Here is a 22,883-nt window from a genome sequence, read left to right on the forward strand (position 1 = left end):
TCGAGAGCGAAACTAGTCAAGCCCGTGACCTGATCGCGCGCGTCATATGCTTGGTTGTTGAATTGCAAAGAGCTCCAGAGCCTGGGAGAGAGTTGAGTAGAATAGACCATGCAATAGTCTATATTTTCTCGGGGGGTAGGTTAAAATCAAAAAGTGAAAGGTGGGCTTGAGAAAACAAAGATGGCGATAAATTCGTGAACGGCGGCCGTGGCCTAACCTTCGAATTTCAGAAGGCTGAAATGCGGCCGCCTGGGGGCTTGCTGCGGCCACCGCTAGATGAACTCCAAAATCGCCGAGTAACCAATCAGGCCAACTCGGTTCGTGCCTTAACGTGCTGTGTATGTGAGTAAGATGTTGCTGCGAGAGCCTCGTCTGCTCGGCATGGATGTTTCGTCTTACTCAATGACGCAGTACGAATCGAAAAACTCGTGTTGGTGGCATGGGGACCACGCGACGGATCACCGCCAATCCTCGCTTTATTATCGTAAAAGAGCCCTGCCAATTTTAGTAAATTTAATCACATTTCGGCACCTAGAAATATCTGAAATCAATTGGAGCTGTCATTATTACAAGATGGTATTATACAATCTGTTTATATTCCTAGAACCTGATCCAATTGCTCGGAGGGCATATTTGAAGCAGCCACGCTGAACCCATGCATCATCCAGCAGCAATGTGATGCTCCCTAGCGCCAAAAAAAATGATATGCAGAATCGTTGCATCGTAACCCGTTTCATCTCTACATAACTGAGCATTTACTCTGCTGGCACTGGTCCAAGTACCCCTCTTCATCTTCTTTCCCAAGAGCGTACTGCCGTTTCTGGCCAGTAACTTTAATATGGTGCTCTCCTTCCACATGCCACCATCGAAGTCTTTGAATCATATGACCATCAGACTCGTCAGTGCTGATCGTCCACTTCCCTGCTGTGACCTCGACCTCACATTGCTCTTTTGGGAAGTGAAACTCGGGAAGAAATATCTCTGTAGGTGCGTGTTCTTTGCTAGCTTCATGGGCGTGCAGGCCGAATGAGAAGATAGAATTCCGCAGATCAAATCCAGAATGGAGAATCTTTCCCACGGTTGCAATTGGCGAAGGTCGGACATATGCCTCGGCTGCTCGGAAGCCGGGTGCGTTTCTCAGTTCGGGTGCTTCTTCGGCCGTCTTCGAAGAAATCGAGGGTGTTTTGAGGTTCTGTCTCAAATTCCCAGGATTTACGTTCAACTCGGCCGAGAGCTCTCTCTTGATACCAGGTCCAGGTTTTTGCACTAGGCTGGAAGTAGATCCATTCGAAGGCGTGGGGGGAACTGTAGAGAGTGGAAGGGGCCGATCATCCAAAGAGAAAATTGACAGATCCTCTCCATTCCACTGGTCACCTAAATGATGCTTGTTCTACTTCTGTTAGAACTTGATTAAATGTTGATACGCAGGTTACTTACCTCGCACATGTACAACCAAAGGGTATAACCAGCCATTGAACTGCCTTCAATTGCAAAGTGATTCGCATCCATGGCACCAGACTGGCTGGAGTAGTCGCCAGTCTTGTACGCATATTGGTCATCCATATCGTAAGGAATTCCGAACTCGGTCAAAACACAAGGGTGATTACCCATGTAATCTAGTCCTTCCTGTCGGATGGCCGATAGTTGATCTTTGAAACAATTCCGAATAGCAGTTTCTCCAATTTTGACGGCGAAGGCAGGGGTCAAGTACCGCCCTCTCAAAATGCCGAAAACATCCACATTCCAGTAGCGATTCCATTTTTTGGTCATAAGGGTGATACCATCATAATAATGAGGTGCGTAAACCATCTTCGGGTCGTCGTCTTTGGTGCCTTTGATAGATGGAGGGATCTCCAAAACAGGAGGTTGGCAGAAAAGGATGGACTCTTTGTGATGGCTTCGAATCGCATCTCTGTATTTCCGATAATGGTCCATGTAGTAGATGTTTGTGAATTGCTCGTAATCGAGAACCTCGCCGGTCCGTGGGTTCTTCTTGAAATAGTCCTTTTTCAAGATTGTGTCCGTACTCGGGTCCCAAACGCCATGCTGAGCCCAGATACACTCTCCAAGCTTCCATCCAGGGTCTCGTTTATATCCGTATCTCGAGTCGTCATAACTGGCCGGGAGCCATGCACTTTCACCTTGAGGATCTACCAACACGCGTCCTGACTTATATGGACCAATGCCACCCATGTCCCAAGTGTCAATCTCACATGCTCTACCCGAGCCCGTTAAGATAGCTTGCCATGCCGTTGGACTCGTGCCTTTCTGTAACTTTTGCTCGCTGGGGATTGCTGTAATGTCAGGCCATCCCACCAGCCCACGGTTTGGCTCGTTCATGCTCTCGTAGCCAATGACAACCTCATTTTCCAGGTCCCCAGCCTCGTGTATTCGCTTGGCAAGGTGCGCAACAGCATTGACAAAGTGGTCCTGCAAATAGTCTTGAATATTCTTCCCGTCGATGATGCATTTAGGTGTGAAGTCCCGGCCCGCAAAGAACATTGTGAATATTGCTTGGCATGCCAGCCGAGTGTAGTTTGTCGACCATATCATTTTCGGGAAGTTTTCTGGGTCCGGGTATGTGTTGTGTACAAGAGCAGCTTCTGTTGCAGCAAAGCTTTGGGGATTCAACCCGCAGGCATAGACCGTCCACATTGGGGCACCAGAACCTCCAGAGAATCTAGACCACTGTATGGAAAACGTCAGTAAGGACAGGGGTGGGGAGAGGCAAAGGATACATACAACATCCTGGTGAGGATCCATGAAAATATAAAAGCCATAGTTTTTTGCCAGTCTCAGGATCTCAATCGTATGCTGGATCCATTCTTCGTCGTAGATCCCTGGGCCCGCAGACTCAATTGCCTCCCAGGTAAAGACATATCTTATGGTGTTATAACCCCAGCGTTTTAGTCGAGAGAAGTGGAGGTGGGCGTCTTCCTGCGGGAATGGTCGCGAGTGGAAATTGACGTTGTCTCCGTCAAAGAAGTCCTCGGGGACATGAGAAGGCTGATCTGGATTGCTCGGGAACTTTGCGTCTCCTGCAACGTTGATTCCACGCAGTGTTACTTGTCTTCTGTGGGAATCGCGGAAGTGGCCGTCCTCAATTGTAAGTCTCAGGGGCGACATCATTGAAACTGGTGCTGTCCTAGTCTCCAATCTCGAAAGGCTGCGGATAGGCCTTTGATATATTCGAAGCCTTCTCGAGAAGATACGGCCGGCCAGAACGGGAATTCCAATCGTGGCAGGGCTAAATGCAGGCGGAGGCTGATCAATGACACTGTTGAATCCTCGTACAGAGCTTCAACTTTCGAGGTGTCCGGTCATCTGCTATCCTGGGTGGCGCATGAAGGAATCATTGGGTTTTATAGAACATAGGAAGAGGTGTAGGATGGCAGACGTAGGACTCCAAGGTAATTTATGCTCGGCCAAGGCGTGTCTTCGGTCAAGTGAAGCTGCTGAATAACCCCAGCAATGGCGTTCGTGAAGGAGGTGATTCGTCGCCGCAGCCCGAAGTTCACCCGTCGCAAGACGAACTCGGGCCAAATTCCGAACAGGGATGGCCGTGGGGTGGGGGATGATCTCAGGAACACAAGGCTGTCGAAAACGAGGGGTGATCAGCATCGCCCACAGACATCACACATCACGCATCGCAACAGAACAGAGCAAATCACTCGCACGTGCCGCTCTCTGCTGAACCCAGATATGCCAGGCATCGAGGCATTTGAATCATGTCAGGACCCAAGGCAGCGCTGAAAGCCATCGGCGCGGCCATCAAGTCCCAAAAATATGACGATGCCATCCAGGAGGCCCAGAAGTTGCTGGCCGCAGACCCCAAGAGCTATCAAGGGTATGTTGTGTCTTTGGATGGGCCCTTATCGGGTCACGAAACTGATGTAGCTTGTTGTAGAAGCGCAGCTGATTCTTTGAAAGGTCTCTATTCCTAGGGTTCGCCCTCAGCAAACAGAATAAAAACGAAGAGGCCGAGAAGGCGTACGAGTCTGCGACGAAACTCAAATCCTCCGATCCTCAAGCATGGCAAGGGCTTATCCAGCTATACGAGAAGCAGGGCAGTCACAAATTGGAGTTATACCAGACTGCGGCTTTGAGATTGGCCGAAATCTACCAAGCAGCGGACGACAAGTACAAATGTCAAGTTGTCGTTGACACGTTCCTCGGATTTGCAAAGAACCAAGGCACTCGTCTCCAATGTAAGAAAGCCCAAGAGATTGTCCTACCAACCAGTCCCATCTACGATTACCTAGAAGGTCGCATCCCGCACCCAGGCCACACATACCAGATTATGGCACAGATTACGGAGTTTGAGGAGAAAGAACGCATCAACAAGGATATTGGAGAACGAAGGACCAGACTTGGAGCGAAAATTGGACAAGTCACTGTTGAGGTCAAACGCGAGGTGTTACGAGACAGTGATTTGGAAGAATTATACGAAAAAATCATTGACTGGAGTAATGATGATGAGATACGACGCCAATATGAAGAAAAGCTCCTCCAAAGATGTCTAGATGTATTGATTATCCTTCCACCAGGAGAGCAAAAGGTCGAGAGACGCAACAAAGTTTTGAAATTGGCAAACGACATGGTCATCATCAAGCACCCTTACAAACTGGCATGGGACATTGCAATTGGATGGACAGACCCAAAAAATATTCAAGAGCTAGATGTGAACATCTTACGCGAATATTGCATGGCATTTCCTACTAGTGGCCTTGCTCAAGTTCTACAAGGATTCTTGAGCAGCGAAATATCGCCATTCCCAAAGCCTCCACCTCCAACACCCGTTCAGAATGATACCGCATCAGACGAAAGTGATGGCGATGAAGACGAAGGGGGTGGAGTCTCTCTTGAGGGCCCAGCGCTTCTCGAGGACCGCCTACTCATTATGACCGAAGGGATGGCAGATTCAGGAAAGTCAATTCTTGCTCATCGGCTGATGGGAGAATACTATCAGTTTCTTGAGGAGTACGAGAGCGTGGTAGAACTCATGCGAAATGGCCGACGCTTGGTGATGGAGGAGGCGAACAAAATTGGCCTTAAGTTTGAAAACTCTTCCGAGTCAATGACTGCTCTACTTGCAACTGCCTTGGTCTTCTACCAATCGCCGAAAAACCATCCTGAGGCGAAGGTTTTATTCGACGGATTGCTCGTCCGAAATCCTAGCTCAACGCCTGCCTTGATAGGTATCGGGCTCATCTATGAAGAGGAGGAAGACTATCCGGCTGCTATAGAATTCCTGGGGCGGGCCCTGAAAAGAGACTCGGGCAATATTAAAATCAAGACAGAAGCTGCATGGGTAAAGGCGTTGAACGGCGATTATTCTCAAGGCAAGGAGGAATTGGAAGATTCGATGTCCAATATTGACACTAAGGATCAAAAAATGCGAGAACTACTTGCCCAAACTCAATATCGGATTGGAGTCTGCATGTGGAACATCGATACTACAAAGGCAGCCCGGAAAGATAGGAGCGGCGCCTACTCTTACTTCTTGGCTGCTTTGAAGAGCAATCTCAACTTTGCACCTGCATATACGAGTCTCGGAATCTACTATGCCGACTATTCAAAGGACAAAAAGAGATCCAGAAAATGCTTCCAAAAAGCATTCGAATTATCTTCTTCAGAGGTCGAGGCAGCCGAACGACTGGCTAGGATCTTCGCAGAGCAAGGGGAATGGGAACTTGTAGAAGTTGTTGCTCGGCGGGTTGTTGATTCCGGCAAGGTAAGGCCGTCGCCTGGATCAAAGAAGAAAGGTGTCAGCTGGCCATTTGCGGCACTTGGGGTGGCCGAATTAAACAAGCAAGAGTATGCGAAAAGCATTGTTTCCTTTCAATCAGCACTCCGGATCACACCCAGTGATTATCATTGCTGGGTCGGGCTTGGGGAGAGTTACCACAATTCTGGGAGATACATTGCAGCAACCAAGGCATTTCAGCACGCAGAAAAGTTCGAGCACGAGGTTGAACAACGGAAGTCTGGTGAGACATGGTTCGCCAAGCATATGCTAGCCAATGTCAAGCGGGAATTGGGTGACTACGATGAAGCAATTGAGGGATATAAAGGAGTGCTGGAGGGACGGCCGACCGAATCTGGGGTCGCAATGGCATTGATTCAAGCGTTGGTGGAGAGTGCCTGGGATAGCGTCGAGAAGGGTCTATTTGGACATGCTATCCGCCGCGCCACGGAAACCATTGATGCAGCCCTCGGTCTCGTCGAAAGCCGAGCTGATGCATTTAATCTTTGGAGAGCAGCGGGAGATGCTTGCTCCATATTCACATGGGTGCAAAGTCGCATTTCAGATTTCCCGCATGCAAAAGTCAGACAGCTTTTACAAGCTGGAGACAATCGAAGTGCTTACAGTGTCTTCGACGAGGTCGATGGTGTTGGGGTGGATATTGTCTTCGCAAACGGACTCTATTCTGCCGCCGAGGAAGACGGGTTGAATCTTACGAGGTGCTTCCATGCAGCTATTCTTGCTCACAAGAGAGCTATCCATGCTTCAGCGCATGATTTACATGCTCAGGCTGTTGCATACTACAACTTGGGTTGGGCCGAACATCGGGCTCACGTTTGTGTTAGTCCCGAACTCAAGAAGAAATCTACAAGATATCTTAAGGCATCTGTGCGTTGTTTCAAGAGAGCTATCGAACTTGAAGCAGGCAATTCCGAGTTCTGGAACGCCCTAGGTGCGGTCACCAGCGAGCTGAATCCGAAGGTTGCTCAGCACTCGTTTGTCCGGAGTTTATTCTTGAACGAGAGAAGCGCTCAGGCGTGGACGAATCTCGGAACTTTGTACTTGTTGCAAAATGACTTTGGCCTTGCCAATGATGCATTTACGCGTGCACAGTCCAGTGACCCAGACTTCGCCCATGCCTGGGTGGGACAAGGGTTGCTTGCTCTCTTGATGACAGGAGATATAAAGGAAGCAAATCTACTCTTCACCCACGCCATGGGGATATCCGAGTCTTCCTCTTTAATCGTACAGCGGCAATACGCACAATCTGCCTTCGATCAGATTCTTGCCTCCAAGACGCCATCTAGTATTACAGAACTTGTTCAACCTTTGTTTGCACTTAATCAGCTGCAGGCTATGGCTCCTACAGATCTAACATACCAACATCTGTCCACCTTATTCTTGGAGCGGATTAATGATCTTCCTTCTGCCGTGGTCGCACTGTCAAAGATCTGCACAACAGTTGAGGCTGACTACGAAGTCTCTGAATCTCCTTCATCGCTTTCTCGATTTGCCCTTGGAAAAGCAGATCTTGCTCGATCTCAATTGTCTGCTAGGTCTTATCCAGAAGCTATCGATAATGGCGAAACTGCTCTTCAACTAAGTGCCGATGATGCTGGCAATGAACTTTCAACAGAAGCTCGCCAGAAATGTCGGCTCTCTGCCCATCTGACGGTCGGTCTGGCCCACTATTACTCCGAGAAGCCAGAAACTGCTCTCCAGTACTTCTTACCTGCCCTCGAAGAGTCAAATGGAAATCCAGATGCATTTTGTCTGCTGGCACAAGTACTGTGGGCAACAGGAGACGAAGGCTCCCGCAACAAAGCTCGAGACAACCTCTTTGACTGCGTTGAGAACCACCCAGAACATGTGCAGTCCGTCCTCCTCCTCGGAATTATCGCCATCCTCGACCAAGACAGTGAAAGCCTCGAGGCTGTCACTGCCAGCCTTCAAGATATCCGCGCTACGAGCACAATAAGTAATCGTGAACAGGGACAGGTTGGCGAAGTGCTTCGCGCCATTGCTGCTTTATCCGGAAGTAATCATGAGAAGGAGGTCTTGACGAAGGTCCAGACGGATATCTTCTTACATCCTAATCTCCCTCATGGATGGGGTCGCCTTGCTGAGATTGAGGGCGATGAATATACGGCTGAGATGGCGCTGAAGACGGCGTTAGAGGCTGTTCCTCCAAGGGGTGAGCTTGAGGCTGATGATCTTTCGAGGGCGTTTGGGGGAACGGGAAAAGTTGGAGATGCGCAGAGGGCGGTTATGTTTGCGCCTTGGGGTAATGAGGGGTGGTTATCTTTGAGCGCTGCATTGTCTGGACGGGATTGATGAAGTCATTAGACTTGGTGCATGATAGATGGAGGTTCTTATACGATGATGAGAAATTATAATGTCATATGAAAATTCCACCCCCTGATCCGGTGCAGTGGTATCGTGGTTAGTGGACCCCGGGATCTCGCGAAGCCTCCTGCTAGCCAACGAATAGGGGTAGTGGCCAAATCTCTCATATTGCAGATGCATCTGCATTTCTTCTCTGCTATTACTCTTCATTATCCTAATTCAAGACCAAGGCAATGCTCCATGTTCGGGTTCCGGTATGAGTAACTGCTGTCGTTGGTCGCTGTTTTCCTGCATGGCCACAATTCCTGATTCAAGAAGCTTGATGATTCGCGACTCTTTCATTGTAATCATGTAACGCGGTAACACAACCCATGTGTTATAAATATTTTACAAGCCTACAAATTCCATGCCAAAATGTCTCTACTCCTGCAACCTAAGTCCTGTTCACCGAAACCATTGGTTGTAAGATTACAAAGTCTACACATTCAACGCCAATTGCTTGACAAGATGTGCCAGAGAATGCCAGTAATCCTGCAGTGTAGGACTAAGTACAGGACCTTCCGAGCGCCAAAAATACCTGTCCATCAAACCCAAGTTCCCAAAAGCCATGCAAAGAAATCGAGAAGCTGAATCGTACATATTGTGTCCGAACAATGGGAGACTGCTAAAGCCATGCAGAAAACCATACGAAAAACCATGCCAAAGCATGGGGGTTGTACAAGCGAAGACTCCAAGCTCCGAAAGCCTTGCAGTGCCGAAAGTAAATACAGAAGCATCAACTATTCAATCAAACGTGGGCAATTCTCGAACAATCTTGGCTTTTCCTTTACTCCTACCGGACGTGGCCACTCCTTGGTGGCGGTTTGTCTCCCGACTCTCCTCTGCTGTTTTTGCCCTTGTCGTTGTCCCTCCTCTTTCTGATATGCCGTTGCAGGGGAGGCAGCATCAAGGGATTCTGCGGTTTTGGTACGCAAATGGGGAGCCAGCTCCAGCGTCCGGCTCTGCAGTCCTCGCATGTCCCCTTTTCGAAATATTCGGACATTATAGGCAGTTGCTTTTAGGATTTTTTTTTTGGCGAGAACAATCCTTCAAGCCGCATTTGTAGTGTTGCCACAAGTATAGTGATTGCATTCCCACACACGCATTCTCCTTCCGCACATCCCCATGCAGCGTTTGTTGGTCTTGGAATTGGTAGAGGAATGTGAGAGACTTGATAGAAATTGATTTTGTGTTGGTAATGTTGAGGAAAGAAAAAACTACAATAGGAATTTTAGACCCTTTAAAGAGGCGCATTTTGCGTTGTTATTCAACACACCCCACTCGGGTAGTTCGACATCTCGAGGAGTTAGTCGCACCGTAGCTGCTATTATTCGGCTCACACACGAGGCACTTTTCCGCAATGCAGAGTTTCATTTTCTTCGCGGCGAAAACACCATTCCGAGTGGAGCAACCTCTAAAGTAAAGACATCCTTCGTCTTCTCCAATAAATCAGTATCATCTTTGCCGGGAGCAAATGCAATATCTAACTGGGTCACAATCCGAGCTGTGACTACGCGAAGCTCCATCAATGCTAGCTGCTTTCCAATACACGAGTACGTTCCTTGAGAACGGTCAGCAGATTTCATGATCTCTCGACGAACTGACCTAATGAGAAAGGCATGAAAACTGCCTTGTTAAGTACTAGCTCCGGTCTTTCACCCCACCTCTCAGGCAAGAATTCCTCAGCACTCTCATAGCATGACTCCACTACTCCACATCAGTAACACAATCACCTCTTAAACATTAAGTACACTTACATCTCCCCATACTCCAAGTAGGAGCTAACACCGTTATGCGTATACCTCCCAGTATGAACGTATTTCCGACCATAGTCCCCTCCGGCGGCGTCTGTCGCAACAACCCACTCAGAACAAGAGGGTGCAAGCGCAGCGCTTCATTTATAACACCATTCAGATACCTCGCATCTTAGATATCTCTCACCTCAGTCTCGGAACCAGGGGTATATATTAGTTCCAGCTCTGCCCAGAGCTTAGAAACAATATGAGGTTCTTTAGCTAAGTGGTAGAAGATATGGGTTAGTGCCGATGAGGTAGTGTCGCTCCCGACTACGATCACGAGGCGAGTGTCGCCCCAGAGCCACCGTGGATCGCTGGCGACGGGATCCGTGTGTCCATTCTCAGCTTCAATTAACCAACTCATTATGTCGGGGTTTTCTGGGGTATACTACAGTCAAATTTATCAGTGCCCCAACATAGGTTTGAGGAGAAACCTACCTTTTTTCGAGCCAGAATTTGCTTGTTCGAGAACTCAACCCACTGATCAATGCCAGCAGGTTGTGGTAGGGCTTGGAAAATCGGAATGGCCCATGGAAGGGGGTTGATGATACCAAGGGGTGCCATTCCTTCTTGCAATGCCTCGAGACCGTAATGCTGTCCCGTGTTAGAATACTTCTAAAAGAGTGGACGAATCCTGACCTTCTTGCCGGATATGAGCATATCAAAACTACGCCCAAATGCAAGGTCACCCATGACATCGAAAGAATAGAAGTTGAACCAAAGGGAAGCATCAACTTCATGGCCGGAGCGAGCCTGCAGCTGGTTTATAAGCGTACTGGCGTGTCCGACTACGCGGCTCTCGTAGTCACGAAGTGCTTAAAAGTCTGTCAAAGCTATGAAGAAAAATCGGAAGAAATTTATATTTTGCACTGAATGCTCGATCCCAAACTTTTCTTCGTTTATCGTGAGTAAGACGGTCACGCTCTAGCTGCAACGATTTATTCGGAAGGCCGACGACATCATACCATGCTATCTTGGAACATTTTGAACCAGGTCCATAGATGAGAGGCACGATCTCGGGAATCTTAATCGACAGCTCGTTGGGTCCAATTCTGGTGCTGGTTCAGCGGTCCGTGGCATATTAATTGAACAGAAAACTCACCTCACAACATCTCCATACTCTTTATGTAGCTGATCTGCTTGAATATAATTATCCGATTTTTCAAGAAGGCGTAGTACATGGCTGAGCTTGGTAAGTTTTGCGGTAAATGGTCCAGGGAAGTGTCGGAGTGGGTGGAAGAAGATCCGATAGGTCAAGATGCTTGCGATCAAAGAAGCCAGGTATGAAAGCATTGCAATTGCGGTTTTCTGTGCGGCGAATGTGATAGATGCAGGTTCGTCGAGCTTGCTGATGAGTATGAAAATAGCGACCGGTGAAGTAGTGAGGACTGTGAAGAGACGGACGGCTTGCCTGTGATGCTCGCCATGTATGAAGTAGCCCAAATGAGAGCTCACGCCAAGTACGGCCCCGAGGCTGGCAAGGCTTCCTGGTGTCAGCATCTCGAAAACAAATCTCAGTGGCGTTTAGATAAAGTCGATCAAGCTTTGCAGAGCATTGTCGTCGTGAAGAGAATGCACGATTATATCATCCCTTACGTTTCTCTAACACGAAACGTTTCTTAAGTCCGCCACAAGCACTACAGTAAGGGGTTTGAACGTCCCGAAATAAAAGTAGAAAGGAAGCTGGATTATATTCAAGAGAAATTGAGGAACAGGCTTGACTGGCAGACTTCTCCAGACCAGATATAGCTGGATGCGCCCACCTTTGAAAGGGGGGAAGCGCTAAGCGAGCTTCTCCTTCGCCTTCACCTTCACCAGATCGCAAACCACCAAAATTTACAAAAAAGAGAAGGGAATTAAACCTTTTTCCGCAAAACCTCATAATGGCAAAAGAATCCACAAGGCCAGGAATTATGGAAACCTGAAGCCTTGGGACCAGAAACTATGCATGTGGTCTGTGGCAGAGCAGCTCTCTTCTAAGCCGAACCCATTATAGCTGTACCCGATGTAGCAGCTAGGGTGAGTATAGCTAGGTTATTAACCCATACCATACTCGAATCTTAATTCACGACTGGAGATCTCTGAACAGAAAAATCCTTATTTGAATATTTGAATGACGAACAGGTTTCGCTTGACGGAATAGGCACCGCTTCGTGTAAACAAATCGATAACAAGCGGAATGGCTCCGAACCCAGGATTTCAAGAGTAACAATCAATCAGAGTCGATGATGGATCAGGTAAGGAAGTCCAGCAATTTTGCACTATCTAAGAGCATTCAACTTCAAGTCTACTATCGCAGTGTTCGAAGGCTCGGCTTCGAGCCACAGTTGCGCAGCTCGCTCAGAAAGATTTCTTTGGATAACTGAACCCATCTTCTCTCATTCCTTTAAATAACCAGAACTGCATCTGGTCGTGCTAATTCTCGCCTCCTGCAAGTCCGGAGCCACCGTATAGTGGTACGCCAAATTCCATTTAGGTCTCACACATAAGCTCACCTCAGATCTTCTTTCGAACCTTTAGAGTCGAGGCACACCTTGTTTATCATAGGTATTTGCTCTTTACCAAAGCAAACAGTATACAATAGAAGTATTCCAAAATGCAGATGGATCGAAAACACAACACAAAGGACGAATCCAGCTCCCATCTTAACGACGAGTGGTATTCAAAAAAGAAGAGCATCAAACCCATACGGCCCCAAATAAACTACACCCCATCACAATCACAATTCCTCACGAGGGAATGCCTTTTGCGACGATCAATGAAAAGCAGGTAAGACCACAGCTCAGAAAGGAACAGGTTTCAAGTAAACAAACCCCTTTACCCCGCATTGTCACATGACTAATGGTACTTGGTGCGAATCTGGCCTGAAGTAACGCCTTTGACCGAGAGGGTGGAGTGCTAAAGTTTCAAATAAATTTCTTCTGAGACTCCGTATTGATGTGGCAAAGATCTGGTTGCGAGGAACAGTTTGCCACCGAGAAAGTGTGAGTGTCCACGTGATGAATCAGCCACAAGGTGGCACTGGCTAAACCCAATCTAGCCACTTTATGACGCGACGGCGATCAACCCCTCTACCAGCAAGATTTCATTGAGTATTTCTTTGACTGCCCGCACACGACCATCGTTCTCCGCAACATCCATTCATAAAATCTGAGAGAGCTCAAGGTATTTTCTGGTACTCCAGAGAAAGATATACTCCCAGATTACGCGCGACGTTCTTTTGAAAATGTTTGTCCTCAGAAATGGTAAGTCCCCTAATTTTTGTTTATCAAAGGAAGTGACGCCCCCCTCGTCGCGTCGGAAAATGCAGGCGCGACCGCTTGACCGATACTCCGTCTGTAAACCAGTGCTAACATATCGTGCAGTGGGTAAGCTGATCTTCGGCGATACCTCCAAGGAATCTTTGGTCGAACTACCGCAAGGGCAACTTTACCTCGTCCGACCGCTTTCTCCTAAGGGATACTCAGAGCTCATCTTCAAAGACGCTGCCGCGAGAATCCGACGAACGAACCAGGAGTACCAATACCAACTGGTCATACAGCGGGCATACGAAGAAGGCGAGGAGGATCTTGCTGACGACGAAGATGGTGAAGACCCAGAACTTGCTGCCTTAGCTGCCGAGCGAGACGAGAAAACATTCCTGCTTGACGAAAGCCTGCATTTCAGATCTGAGATTCGGGAAGGTGGAGAGAAGGTTCTGGCCTGGAGAGACTTGAGTGGGGACGCGGGTGACCTCTACGAATTCGTTTGCGACAATTCGATCGACGACGCTCAAGTTCAGCAGTTCGAGATAACTGCTGTCCACTGCCAATATGAGCGAAAGCACCGCAAGAATTACAACACAGCATCCGAACAAGATCTTGCCGAGTTCGCTTTCGAGGGCGAACAACCCATACCCCGTGCGAGTCCTACACACAGTCCCGTTGCTCTGTCGCCAGTAGCCACTATGCCCGGACCATCGGGAACAAGAAGTACTGCCAATTCGGCACTGAAGAGGGATAGCACGTCCACTAAGGCTTCTCGCAAGATTCCTGTTCGAGAAGAGACTCCCACAGCGGCACCACCGGTCGCTACACATCCTGAATTGAGGTCTGTTTTGGCTGTTGAGCATGCAGAATTACACCTCTTTGACTTCCAATCAGGGGCATTCATTCTCCAGGACCCGAACGTCGAGGCAACTGTAGCTGAAGTTGGGACGTGGAAATACTGGTTGCAGATCTCGAGCGAAGACAAAGATTGGCTTGGTCAAGAAGTCATTGCTGATATCAATCCAGTGTTCAACTTTGAATACTTATCCTTCATCTTCAATGCATACACCCCAAACGGGGATGCATACTCCTGGCTTCTTCGATTCAAAGACCAAGAGACTGAGACTCGTTTCCAGGAAGGGTTAATGCAAGCGTTGTGGGAACAATTGAATGAGATCAAGTGGAACAAAAACAAGGAAGAAGAGCGTGATTACGTTCTTGAGGCATTCCAAGATCTTGCAATGGACGATGCTCCGGAAGGCGAGGGTGAGGAAGAAGAGGAGGAGGTGGTCGAAGATGATGGTCAGCGAAGCGAGCATTACGATAGCGATGAGGAGGAGGACGATGTGGTCACCAGGGACGACGATGGCAACGTCAATTCGCAACTTGCAGTCGGCTACAAGCATGATCGATCCTTTGTCGTTCGTGGATCTAAGATTGGCGTATTCAAGCATACACCAAACAATAATCTCGAATTCTCGACGAATATTTCGAAGGTGGAGACTCCCAAGGGCAAGCTTTTCAGTCCCAAGAAAGTCATGCTGCATGCCGAGGATACAAACATGATCCTGCAGAATGAGGCCGACCCCAACTCACTCTATCGTATGGATTTGGAGTATGGAAAGATTGTAGACGAATGGAAAGTGCACGATGATATCCCGGTCAATACATTCGCTCCCGAGAGCAAATTCTCTCAGATGACTGGCGAGCAAACCTTCCTTGGTCTGTCCCGAAATGCTCTCTACAGAATTGATCCTCGTCTCGCTGGTAACAAGTTGGTCGACTCCGAGCTCAAGCAGTACGTCTCCAAGAACGATTTCTCTGCAGCTGCCACAACCGAGAAGGGATATATTGCAGTCGCCAGCAACAAAGGAGATATCCGCATGTTTGATCGTCTTGGCATCAACGCGAAAACTCATATTCCCGCCCTCGGAGAGCCTATCATCGGTCTTGATGTCAGCGCTGATGGTCGCTGGGTTCTTGCGACCTGCCGCACTTATCTCCTGCTCATTGATGCTCTGCAAAAGGAAGGCAAGAACCAAGGAAAGCTCGGCTTTGAGAAGTCCTTTGGCAAGGATTCGAAGCCTCAGCCTCGCCGCCTGGGCTTGACTCCTTCTCATGTTGCACAATTCCAACACGAGACTGGAGCACCATTATCATTCACACCTGCACGATTCAATACCGGGGAGGGCTTGTCAGAAACCTCTATCATTACTGCCACGGGACCATTCATCGTCACTTGGAACATGAAGAAGGTGTTGAGAGGCAGCAAGGATCCGTACAGCATCAAGAGATATGCTGAAGAGGTCAAGGCGGACAATTTCAAGTATGGAAGCGACAAGAATGTCATTGTGGCATTGCCTAATGAGGTCAACATGGTTGCGAAGCAATCATTCAAGAAGCCAACCAGGGAAAGCATTGCTACCCCAGTTAGGATCGGCGGAAGCAGCCTTGGTGGCAGAAGAAGCTCTGGTAGAGTCGGGACCCGAGACAGTGCCAGATACAAGCTTGGAAAGGACGACATGGTTAATTCTCCTTATTGAGCTGGGAATTTTGTTTTCTTCACGACTTCACGACGGCGGGCGTTTTGGCTTCATTCTGGTATGGGTTGATGGATGGCGGAGACGACAATCTCCCTGGATTCTTTTATTAATGACGAATGCGTCATTCAGTGCAGCTGAACTTGTCAGCATTATTCGACACTTCATGTATTTAGCAGAGAAATACCAATACCCCAATTTCACTTCAGCCCGAAGTCTAAGTCTCAACTTTGTAATCTTTTCGCACTGCATTGGACTGGGAATAAAATGTAAAAGTACTTTTATCTGAAGGCAATATCGCCGTCGCGTCCTCTCAACAAGTGTTTCCACTAATAGCTTTTTATCTGAATGACTCCTCATCCCAAAAACAAGTGTTCACCCCGAGGAGATAAATATACACAATAATACCCAAATTATGGGCAAAATTTGGAATTTTCCTATTATGCCCCATCTTTCTTTCACTTCATACTCAATTATCTAAAACTGTATCAGACAGCAATATACCAGCCTTGCACTAGGAGTTGATCCACCCAAGTGTTATCATAATTCCCTGGTGTCGAGTCCAGGGTAGGCGACAAGCCCGTGCCAAGTAGCGAGCTAATTTCGGTTTTGGCTACCGGGTCACCGAGCGAGAAAGTAGGGAACAAAGTGAGTAAGCTACATTGAGTGAGGTAGTAGGTACCAGTACGTTGATTAAGCTCCGCTGGCCCTCCGGGGGCCACTGCCGTGGAGGCGGTCATGGTGAAAGAACAGGATGCCTTGACGCTGTGCCGACAAGAACTCTGTTGGGGGGGAGGGAACACAGATGTTGATGAGAGGGCCCGGGCCGATGTTGTAGGTGCAAACCTTCTCACTGACGTCGTCGACCTAGGAGGCGGGACAACTCGAGTTGACGATGTACGTCGTTGTGACGATCCCGATTCTGTCGTTGTTGACGCTGCATCTAAGAACTCGGCCCCCAAATCACTTCCATCCTCTTCAGTATCCTCCCTCACTACATCCTTTCTTTCCAAAAAGGGGCCAATGACATTGGGTGGCGGGTTCAAATCTCTATGCCTGAGAGCGAATCCCGGAAGACTGAAACTTGGAACAATGTTTGAAGTGAGAAGTACACAAATACAACACAGGACTGCTACCAGATAGGATGCCGGTGGAGCCATCTCTGAAATCGTCAGTTTCTTGTCACTTTGAACACAGTGCTGGACTTTTCAGCATTCCATACAACATACCGCCGAGTTGGTTGGCCATTGCAAATTATCCTCACTAATCTGGCACTGGAACCCAACCGAAAACTCAGAAAATCGAAAGAAAGAATAGGAAGATAATCAAGGAACTGGGCTCATTTTAAGGTGGTCCCAAGCCCCTTCAGGCTTTGACCCCAACTTTCACTTAAAACATCCGATCTCCGTTGGTATGAATCCACGCAAGACAGAAGTAGTAATAATCGCACATGGAAAGTTTCACCACGATCATCAACATGCCCATGGTATTGTTCGAAAGGCATATCGGCAGTATAATACCGTTGTGGCTTCATCAAATGCATCAATTTTGTCATCCATGCCAGTTCTGGGCGATTTTTCTTTTTTGGTGGGCGAATGAAAGCCACTGAATATTTCAACCGTCCACTTTGAGCAAGCATGCTAGAATGGATCTTCGGTCGTAGCGCTCCGTAACGTTCCAAACGCCAAGAATAGGTTGATACCGACCATTTATGGATTTCAGCTTGGGTAAAATACCCAAATGTAGGAATAGACCCACCAGATGTTCTGTAAATACCCGCCGCATTGTACCTGAACACCATGTCCAAAAGCCTCATACGTATCGTATATATGAGTAAACAACCCAAAGCCTCCATACCGACTTATAGAAATCCTTGAGGCGATCGTGAAGGATTTCCGTTGCTTAGTGGTGGAAAAGTCCCGTTTCTGACGAGCCACCAATGAAACTTGCTCGTGTCTCCCATTACCCCTATTTAAGAATTAGCGAGCTCGCTACCGAGCCGAATGATCGCTGGAATAATTACCATTCTGCTATATTCATCAGCTCTTCCTCGTAACAGCAGAAGTGATGGGATTGGAAGTCTCCGAAGGCGAAATCACCGAGATGAAAGTCAAAGGAAAGTCTGGACTACCCCTTCGCCATGGTCCGGCCGTGGCCCCAGCTAGTCTTCCGGCGGGTCCAACGGGACATGCACATCATTCTTGCTCGGGCACTTGCCAAGCGAGCCGCACCACAAGTCCCTGGTCCTATACTATAAATCGACTCAACATAGGGATATTAGCAGAAACTTCTTGCTCCATAACCACGCCACGCCTCTATTGAAAACAAAAGCATGTGAGTTCAATTTGCTTACGAGCCTCCCCAGTCTCCCCACCTTCTTGGATCGCAGATGCCCGACAGCAAAGTAGAAGCCATCACATGAAAGCGCATTCCCCTGTCCTAAGATCAGCAGATACCTCCTGCTCCATAACCAATGTCTCTGTTAAAAGCGAAACCCATCATTGCAATAGTTCGCAAAGCTCCAGGGGGTCACTTAATCGCGAATGAATAATCTGTCCCCAAGATAGAACGAATTCAAAGAAGATGCATCAACTTATGTTCAAGAAGTGGTTTGCATCTGCGAAGAAAGAACACTCGTTCATATAAGAAGAGAAGGCACTACCTGACGATCTAAATCTTGCTTGACTAGTTACGTTAGACAAGGGCAAAAATCACTAGGATTGAAATTGTATTGTTAAAACTTTCCTTCACTTCAACTGATTACCTGTATGCAGAAGTACGCTCACGATAACTGGCGTTGGGTATATCCTTCATGTATCCTTCCATGCCCCCTCACCAAAAGAATTCTCTCCCTTCTCTACACAATGTTATCCGACCCAACACGCGCATGAGGTCCACTCCCAACAGGCTTCCTTGAAGGAGACGACACATAATCATGCCCATTACCCGTGCCAACCCTCCCACCATTTCCACCGCCCATGACAGGTTTCTCCTCGTACCCTCTAACACCACCTCCCCAGCCCGCCTGGCGTGTAAAAACAGCGTTCTCCAGGTCCGCTCCCGCTCCCGAGAGCGGTACCGCGCGATTCAACGGGATATGGTTAACCCTCCAATCCCAAATCCCCGCATAAACCATCCTATAACTGCTAAACGCCATGACCGTGCCAATGATCGCGCCAGCCAAACAATCATACCAATTATGATACTCATCGATCGTCAACGCACCCGCGATCAACGTAGCGCCGAGAATCGGGGCGTAGGTGGCGATGAGTTTCCACATCGCAGGATGGTAGTTGGACCATACCTTCAGCTTGGCGTTCAGGTACAGGTACAAGAACACGAAGCCTGCGAAGGCAGCAGTGGAGTGGCCCGATGGGAAGGACTCGAGGGAGTCGTCGATTTCATTCTGGTCGCCGGTGCAGATTGTGCGGTCGTACATTATTTGGCGGAGGCCGTTGCCTGTTTCTTGGGCTGTGATTTCGGGGATGTTGGGCTTGCAGACTGTGAGGAAGTGGGGTCGAAGACCGCCGATGAGCCATTTTAAGAACACTTGGAAAACAGCAGCCGTGATGAGGGAGTAGAGCAGGCCGATGACAGCATTGTTGACATCCCAAAAGCTGCGGATCCGTATCTGGCATATGAGAATAACAGCAATAGGAACAAGCGATCCAAGGAGTGCAGCAGCCCCTTCATCCAGTTAGTCTTCCTCTCCATTGTACAACATAACATGATATAATCATACAAATCGGCACAATCTCCTTTCGCATTGGGTACGCAAACTGCGGGTACACGATCTCTCCATCCTGGAAGTAAACAGGGAAGGACCGCGAAGGTGCAGGATGGGCTTCATAGACACCGAGTCCGATGATACCCATGACTGCCATTGTCGCAATGTCTAGCCATGTTACTTTAAGCCATTGCCCAAAACTCGGGCGTCTGCTCATATCCATGACAATCGGTCCTCTCTTCTCGCGATGGCGCGTAGTCGTGGTGGTGGTTGTGTCTGCAGTCGCAGCGCCGTGCTGACGGCGGCTGAAGAGGCCCATGACGTCAGTTTCAATGAAGAAGTACGCTCCTCAATTACTAAATTATTACCAAATGACGGATACTTTCTTAGGCACAGAGAATGAGAATGGGAAAGTTGAAAAGGCGGTCTTGCGTCGCGTTGATATTCACGAAGCATAGTCTGCCGAGACGCGGTACGTCATAAAACAAGGAAATTGAGCAGGGAAATTAGGTCCTGCATCTCGATCTGTTTGAGACGGAGAATTGCCTCCGCAGTTGTAAAAACAATTACCATTGACCTCGCCTTCTTAACGCGTGAAATATTGCAGATGGGAGGTATGTAGACTTGAAGTCGTGATTAGGTTGTCGTTCAAAAAGCCGGGGGAATCCTTAGAGCCACTTGGCGCCGAGAAAGATGTCACTCGCTTGAGACTGGGCAAGTAAATCGGTGATGAAAACGAGAATGGGGGTGGGAGATGCGCATGACGAGATGGTTTAATTGAGAATTCCACAACCCACTGGGTTGGATTCCAGGTTCTAAATTGTTAAGTACCTTCAGGCAGTCAATTGGATTCTCACGTGGCCTTCAAAATGAGAGTAGGTGAGGTAGGTGCAAGAAGAGCGGTTCCTGGGAATAAACAGCTCGAGCCACATCCTATGACTTTATCTAATTTTCAGACCCTGCATCCTGAAGCTCTCAAGAACTGGTTCCTGGTGCAAGAAAATCCAATTCTGAATGCGAGTCTTCATTTCCCACGCACAAACTCCCAGCATCGCTATCCCAGCCCAATCATTATACAGCAGCGCAGGCAGCGCAGAGCGAGCGACTCATATCGTATCCTCATAACTCGTATCCTCTCCTTCAACAAACGCTGCTCAAGACTTCGCTTTTCATCCGTCAAGAAGCCCTGGTAGAGCACTGCTTAATTTCCTGTGCTTCTTCCCCGCGTGCTCGCTGATCCGTACCAGTTCGCTCACGAAACTTTCACCCCACCAGGCACTAGTATACTTGAAAACATACTTCTCCAATTTCTTAAAGTTGATTTCTCTTTGCTCGGGTGACATGGTGACAGCATCGTGGATGGCGCCTGCGAGTTCTTCGGTGTTCCACGGGTTGACGATGAGTGCACCGTTAAGAGATTGCGCTGCGCCTGTAAATTCGGACAGAATCATGACGCCGTGCCGTTTTCTTTGCGTAGCAATGTATTCATAGGATACCAAGTTCATGCCATCTCGGGTTGAGGACACCAAGCAGGCATCGGAAACAGCATATAGCGCTGTAAGTTCTTCGAAAGAGACAGATTGATGCAGGAAGTGGATAGGCATGAATTCGATGGTTCCAAATTTGCCGTTGATTCGACCAACAAGTTCGTTGACAACGGCGCGAAGATTTTGGTATTCTTCGACATCTTGTCGGCTAGGAACGGCCACTTGCACGAGAACTACTTTGCCGATCCATTCAGGGTGTTCCGTGAGGAAGACTTCGAGAGCGTGCAGCTTTTGGGGGACTCCCTTAATATAATCAAGCCGGTCAACCCCAACAATAAGCTTGACTCCCTCGAATTTGCGTTCCAAAACAGCGATTCGGTCCTTGACTGATTTCATCTCTAGGCCTTCGACGAATTTCTCGGGATCAATTCCAATTGGGAATGCAGCGACGGTGACATATTTTCCTCTGAACTCGACGCCGTTCGGGGTAGTTGGTGTTTCCCTGATTGCATTAGCTAGCTACTTCAACGGCCAGCTCAGAGACTTACAATATTCTCGAACAGCTGCTCAGGAAATGCCTAGCATAGTCGTATGTGTGAAATCCAATCAAGTCGCTGTGAAGAACCCCAAGCAGTAAAGCCTCTCTAACTGGGAGAATTCTGTAGATCTCACTGCTGGGGAATGGCGTGTGCAAGAAGAAACCAATCTTGACATTTTTCTTCGTTGTTCCAATCTCCTCCCGCAGCATCTCTGGCAGCAACATCAGGTGATAATCGTGCACCCAGATCAGATCACCATCTTGTACGTCCTTAGCCACTGCCCTCGCGAACAGGCGATTGACCTCCTTGTATGCAGCCCATGCCGACTCGTCGAACGTAATCTCACCGGGATGATAATGGAAGAGGGGCCAGAGGATAGAATCTGCAGAGCTCGTCAGCGTTTGTCAAGAGCCTTTTGGACGAAGGCCTACTGGAAAAGCCATTGTAATGACGCTCCGAAAGATCATCATCAATGAAGACCGGTACAGAACCGTATTCATCATGTAGCTTTTGGATCATAGGTCCAGCTTCTGCATCTGGAACCTCCAGGCCCGGCCAGCCATACCATACGAAGGTTGTAGTTTTGGACAATCCGCTGAGGCCAGAGACCAGCCCTCCAGACGACATAGAGAAGGCGTACGAGCCATCGTCAGAGCGTTTGATAGTTATGGGGAGCCGGTTCGACACAAGGAGCAATCTGCCCTGCACATGGGGCTCTTGGACTACGGAAGGCATCGGGGATATGTTTGAGGTATCGGGAGATTCGTGGAAGGCGGAAACAATGCTGCGCAGCTGTGGCTGCGTAAACGTAGTTCGAGATGCTGTTTAGGTAGTCCGAACGGCTATGCTCGGTGGCGGGATGATGCAATTCGGGAGAGAGATAGAGAGGCAGAGTAGGGTGAATGTTGTTTTCGATGTCGAAGCTGCGCAGCTTTAAGATCGATTACAGCTACTTCGCTATCGTAGAAATATTTGCTGGAGAAGGGTAGGGTGAGGACATCTGCGACAGGGTGAGGTGAGGAGAGGAGAGGTGAGGTGAGGAGAGGAGAGGTGAGGTGAGGAGAGGTGAGGAGAGGTGAGGTGTTCTATCTCGGTCAATAGGTCGTTCCTCTTTTTTCCGAGTTGTGATACACGCAATGGGGAAATACTCCATGGGAGACTCGCAGCACCTTCAAACCTTGTCCTGGTTTGCCGTGCCTTGCTTGCGGAGAGGGGGAAGAGGGTCGCGGGCCGATGACGATTGCCCAGCAGAGCGCCAGCGCCCTCTTTTTTTCTTGCAGGGGTGCAGCGTATTTTTTTATGGCTTGCCTTAGAACAACTGTATGGTGTATCTTGTGCATTTATGCCCGAGTTAGTTCCAAGCAGCGGGGAGGAGAGCTTCTGCCTCAAAAGGGGCCCATGCAGTTAAAGATACA

At 48.5% G+C, this 22,883-nt stretch overlaps 7 protein-coding genes across 7 annotated transcripts; 2 read left to right on the forward strand and 5 right to left on the reverse strand.

Moving 5' to 3' along the window:
* Window positions 1–555: 555 nt before the first annotated feature.
* Window positions 556–3,441, reverse strand: K444DRAFT_578516 (glycoside hydrolase family 5 protein). Its single transcript, XM_024877617.1, has 3 exons — window positions 2,743–3,441; window positions 1,438–2,688; window positions 556–1,390 (listed from the first exon to the last, which is right to left on the reverse strand). The coding sequence occupies exons 1-3, from the start codon at window positions 3,127–3,129 to the stop codon at window positions 740–742; spliced, it is 2,289 nt and encodes a 762-aa protein (XP_024744040.1). The 5' UTR covers window positions 3,130–3,441; the 3' UTR covers window positions 556–739.
* Window positions 3,442–3,616: 175 nt separating this feature from the next.
* On the forward strand, window positions 3,617–8,384 carry K444DRAFT_550311 (TPR-like protein). The gene is made up of 2 exons (XM_024876504.1): window positions 3,617–3,847; window positions 3,931–8,384. The coding sequence occupies exons 1-2, from the start codon at window positions 3,729–3,731 to the stop codon at window positions 8,078–8,080; spliced, it is 4,269 nt and encodes a 1,422-aa protein (XP_024744041.1). The 5' UTR covers window positions 3,617–3,728; the 3' UTR covers window positions 8,081–8,384.
* Window positions 8,385–9,501: 1,117 nt separating this feature from the next.
* Window positions 9,502–11,427, reverse strand: K444DRAFT_639180 (cytochrome P450 monooxygenase-like protein; the record flags this gene model as incomplete). The annotated part of the gene is made up of 8 exons (XM_024884344.1): window positions 9,502–9,692; window positions 9,737–9,838; window positions 9,889–10,056; window positions 10,087–10,315; window positions 10,366–10,521; window positions 10,567–10,742; window positions 10,798–10,979; window positions 11,030–11,427. The coding sequence occupies 8 exons, from the start codon at window positions 11,425–11,427 to the stop codon at window positions 9,502–9,504; spliced, it is 1,602 nt and encodes a 533-aa protein (XP_024744042.1).
* Window positions 11,428–13,025: 1,598 nt separating this feature from the next.
* Window positions 13,026–15,976, forward strand: K444DRAFT_550313 (VID27-domain-containing protein). The gene is made up of 2 exons (XM_024876505.1): window positions 13,026–13,172; window positions 13,293–15,976. The coding sequence occupies exons 1-2, from the start codon at window positions 13,154–13,156 to the stop codon at window positions 15,716–15,718; spliced, it is 2,445 nt and encodes an 814-aa protein (XP_024744043.1). The 5' UTR covers window positions 13,026–13,153; the 3' UTR covers window positions 15,719–15,976.
* A 227-nt stretch (window positions 15,977–16,203) lies between these two features.
* On the reverse strand, window positions 16,204–16,963 carry K444DRAFT_623352 (uncharacterized protein; the record flags this gene model as incomplete). The annotated part of the gene is made up of 3 exons (XM_024882272.1): window positions 16,204–16,372; window positions 16,574–16,877; window positions 16,945–16,963. The coding sequence occupies 3 exons, from the start codon at window positions 16,961–16,963 to the stop codon at window positions 16,204–16,206; spliced, it is 492 nt and encodes a 163-aa protein (XP_024744044.1).
* A 1,687-nt stretch (window positions 16,964–18,650) lies between these two features.
* On the reverse strand, window positions 18,651–19,761 carry K444DRAFT_510290 (acid phosphatase/Vanadium-dependent haloperoxidase; the record flags this gene model as incomplete). Its single annotated transcript, XM_024873434.1, has 2 exons — window positions 18,651–19,402; window positions 19,458–19,761. Coding segments are annotated over 2 exons (1,056 nt in total), but the record flags the coding sequence as incomplete, so codon positions are not given.
* Window positions 19,762–20,611: 850 nt separating this feature from the next.
* Window positions 20,612–22,203, reverse strand: K444DRAFT_516106 (glycosyltransferase family 20 protein; the record flags this gene model as incomplete). The annotated part of the gene is made up of 3 exons (XM_024873656.1): window positions 20,612–21,431; window positions 21,478–21,850; window positions 21,900–22,203. 3 exons carry the CDS (start codon window positions 22,201–22,203, stop codon window positions 20,612–20,614), a joined length of 1,497 nt encoding a protein of 498 aa, XP_024744046.1.
* Between the last annotated feature and the right edge of the window lie 680 nt (window positions 22,204–22,883).

The sequence above is a fragment of the Hyaloscypha bicolor genome, assembly GCF_002865645.1.
Source record: "Hyaloscypha bicolor E unplaced genomic scaffold K444scaffold_10, whole genome shotgun sequence".
In the NCBI taxonomy this organism is placed as follows: Eukaryota; Fungi; Ascomycota; class Leotiomycetes; order Helotiales; family Hyaloscyphaceae; genus Hyaloscypha; species Hyaloscypha bicolor.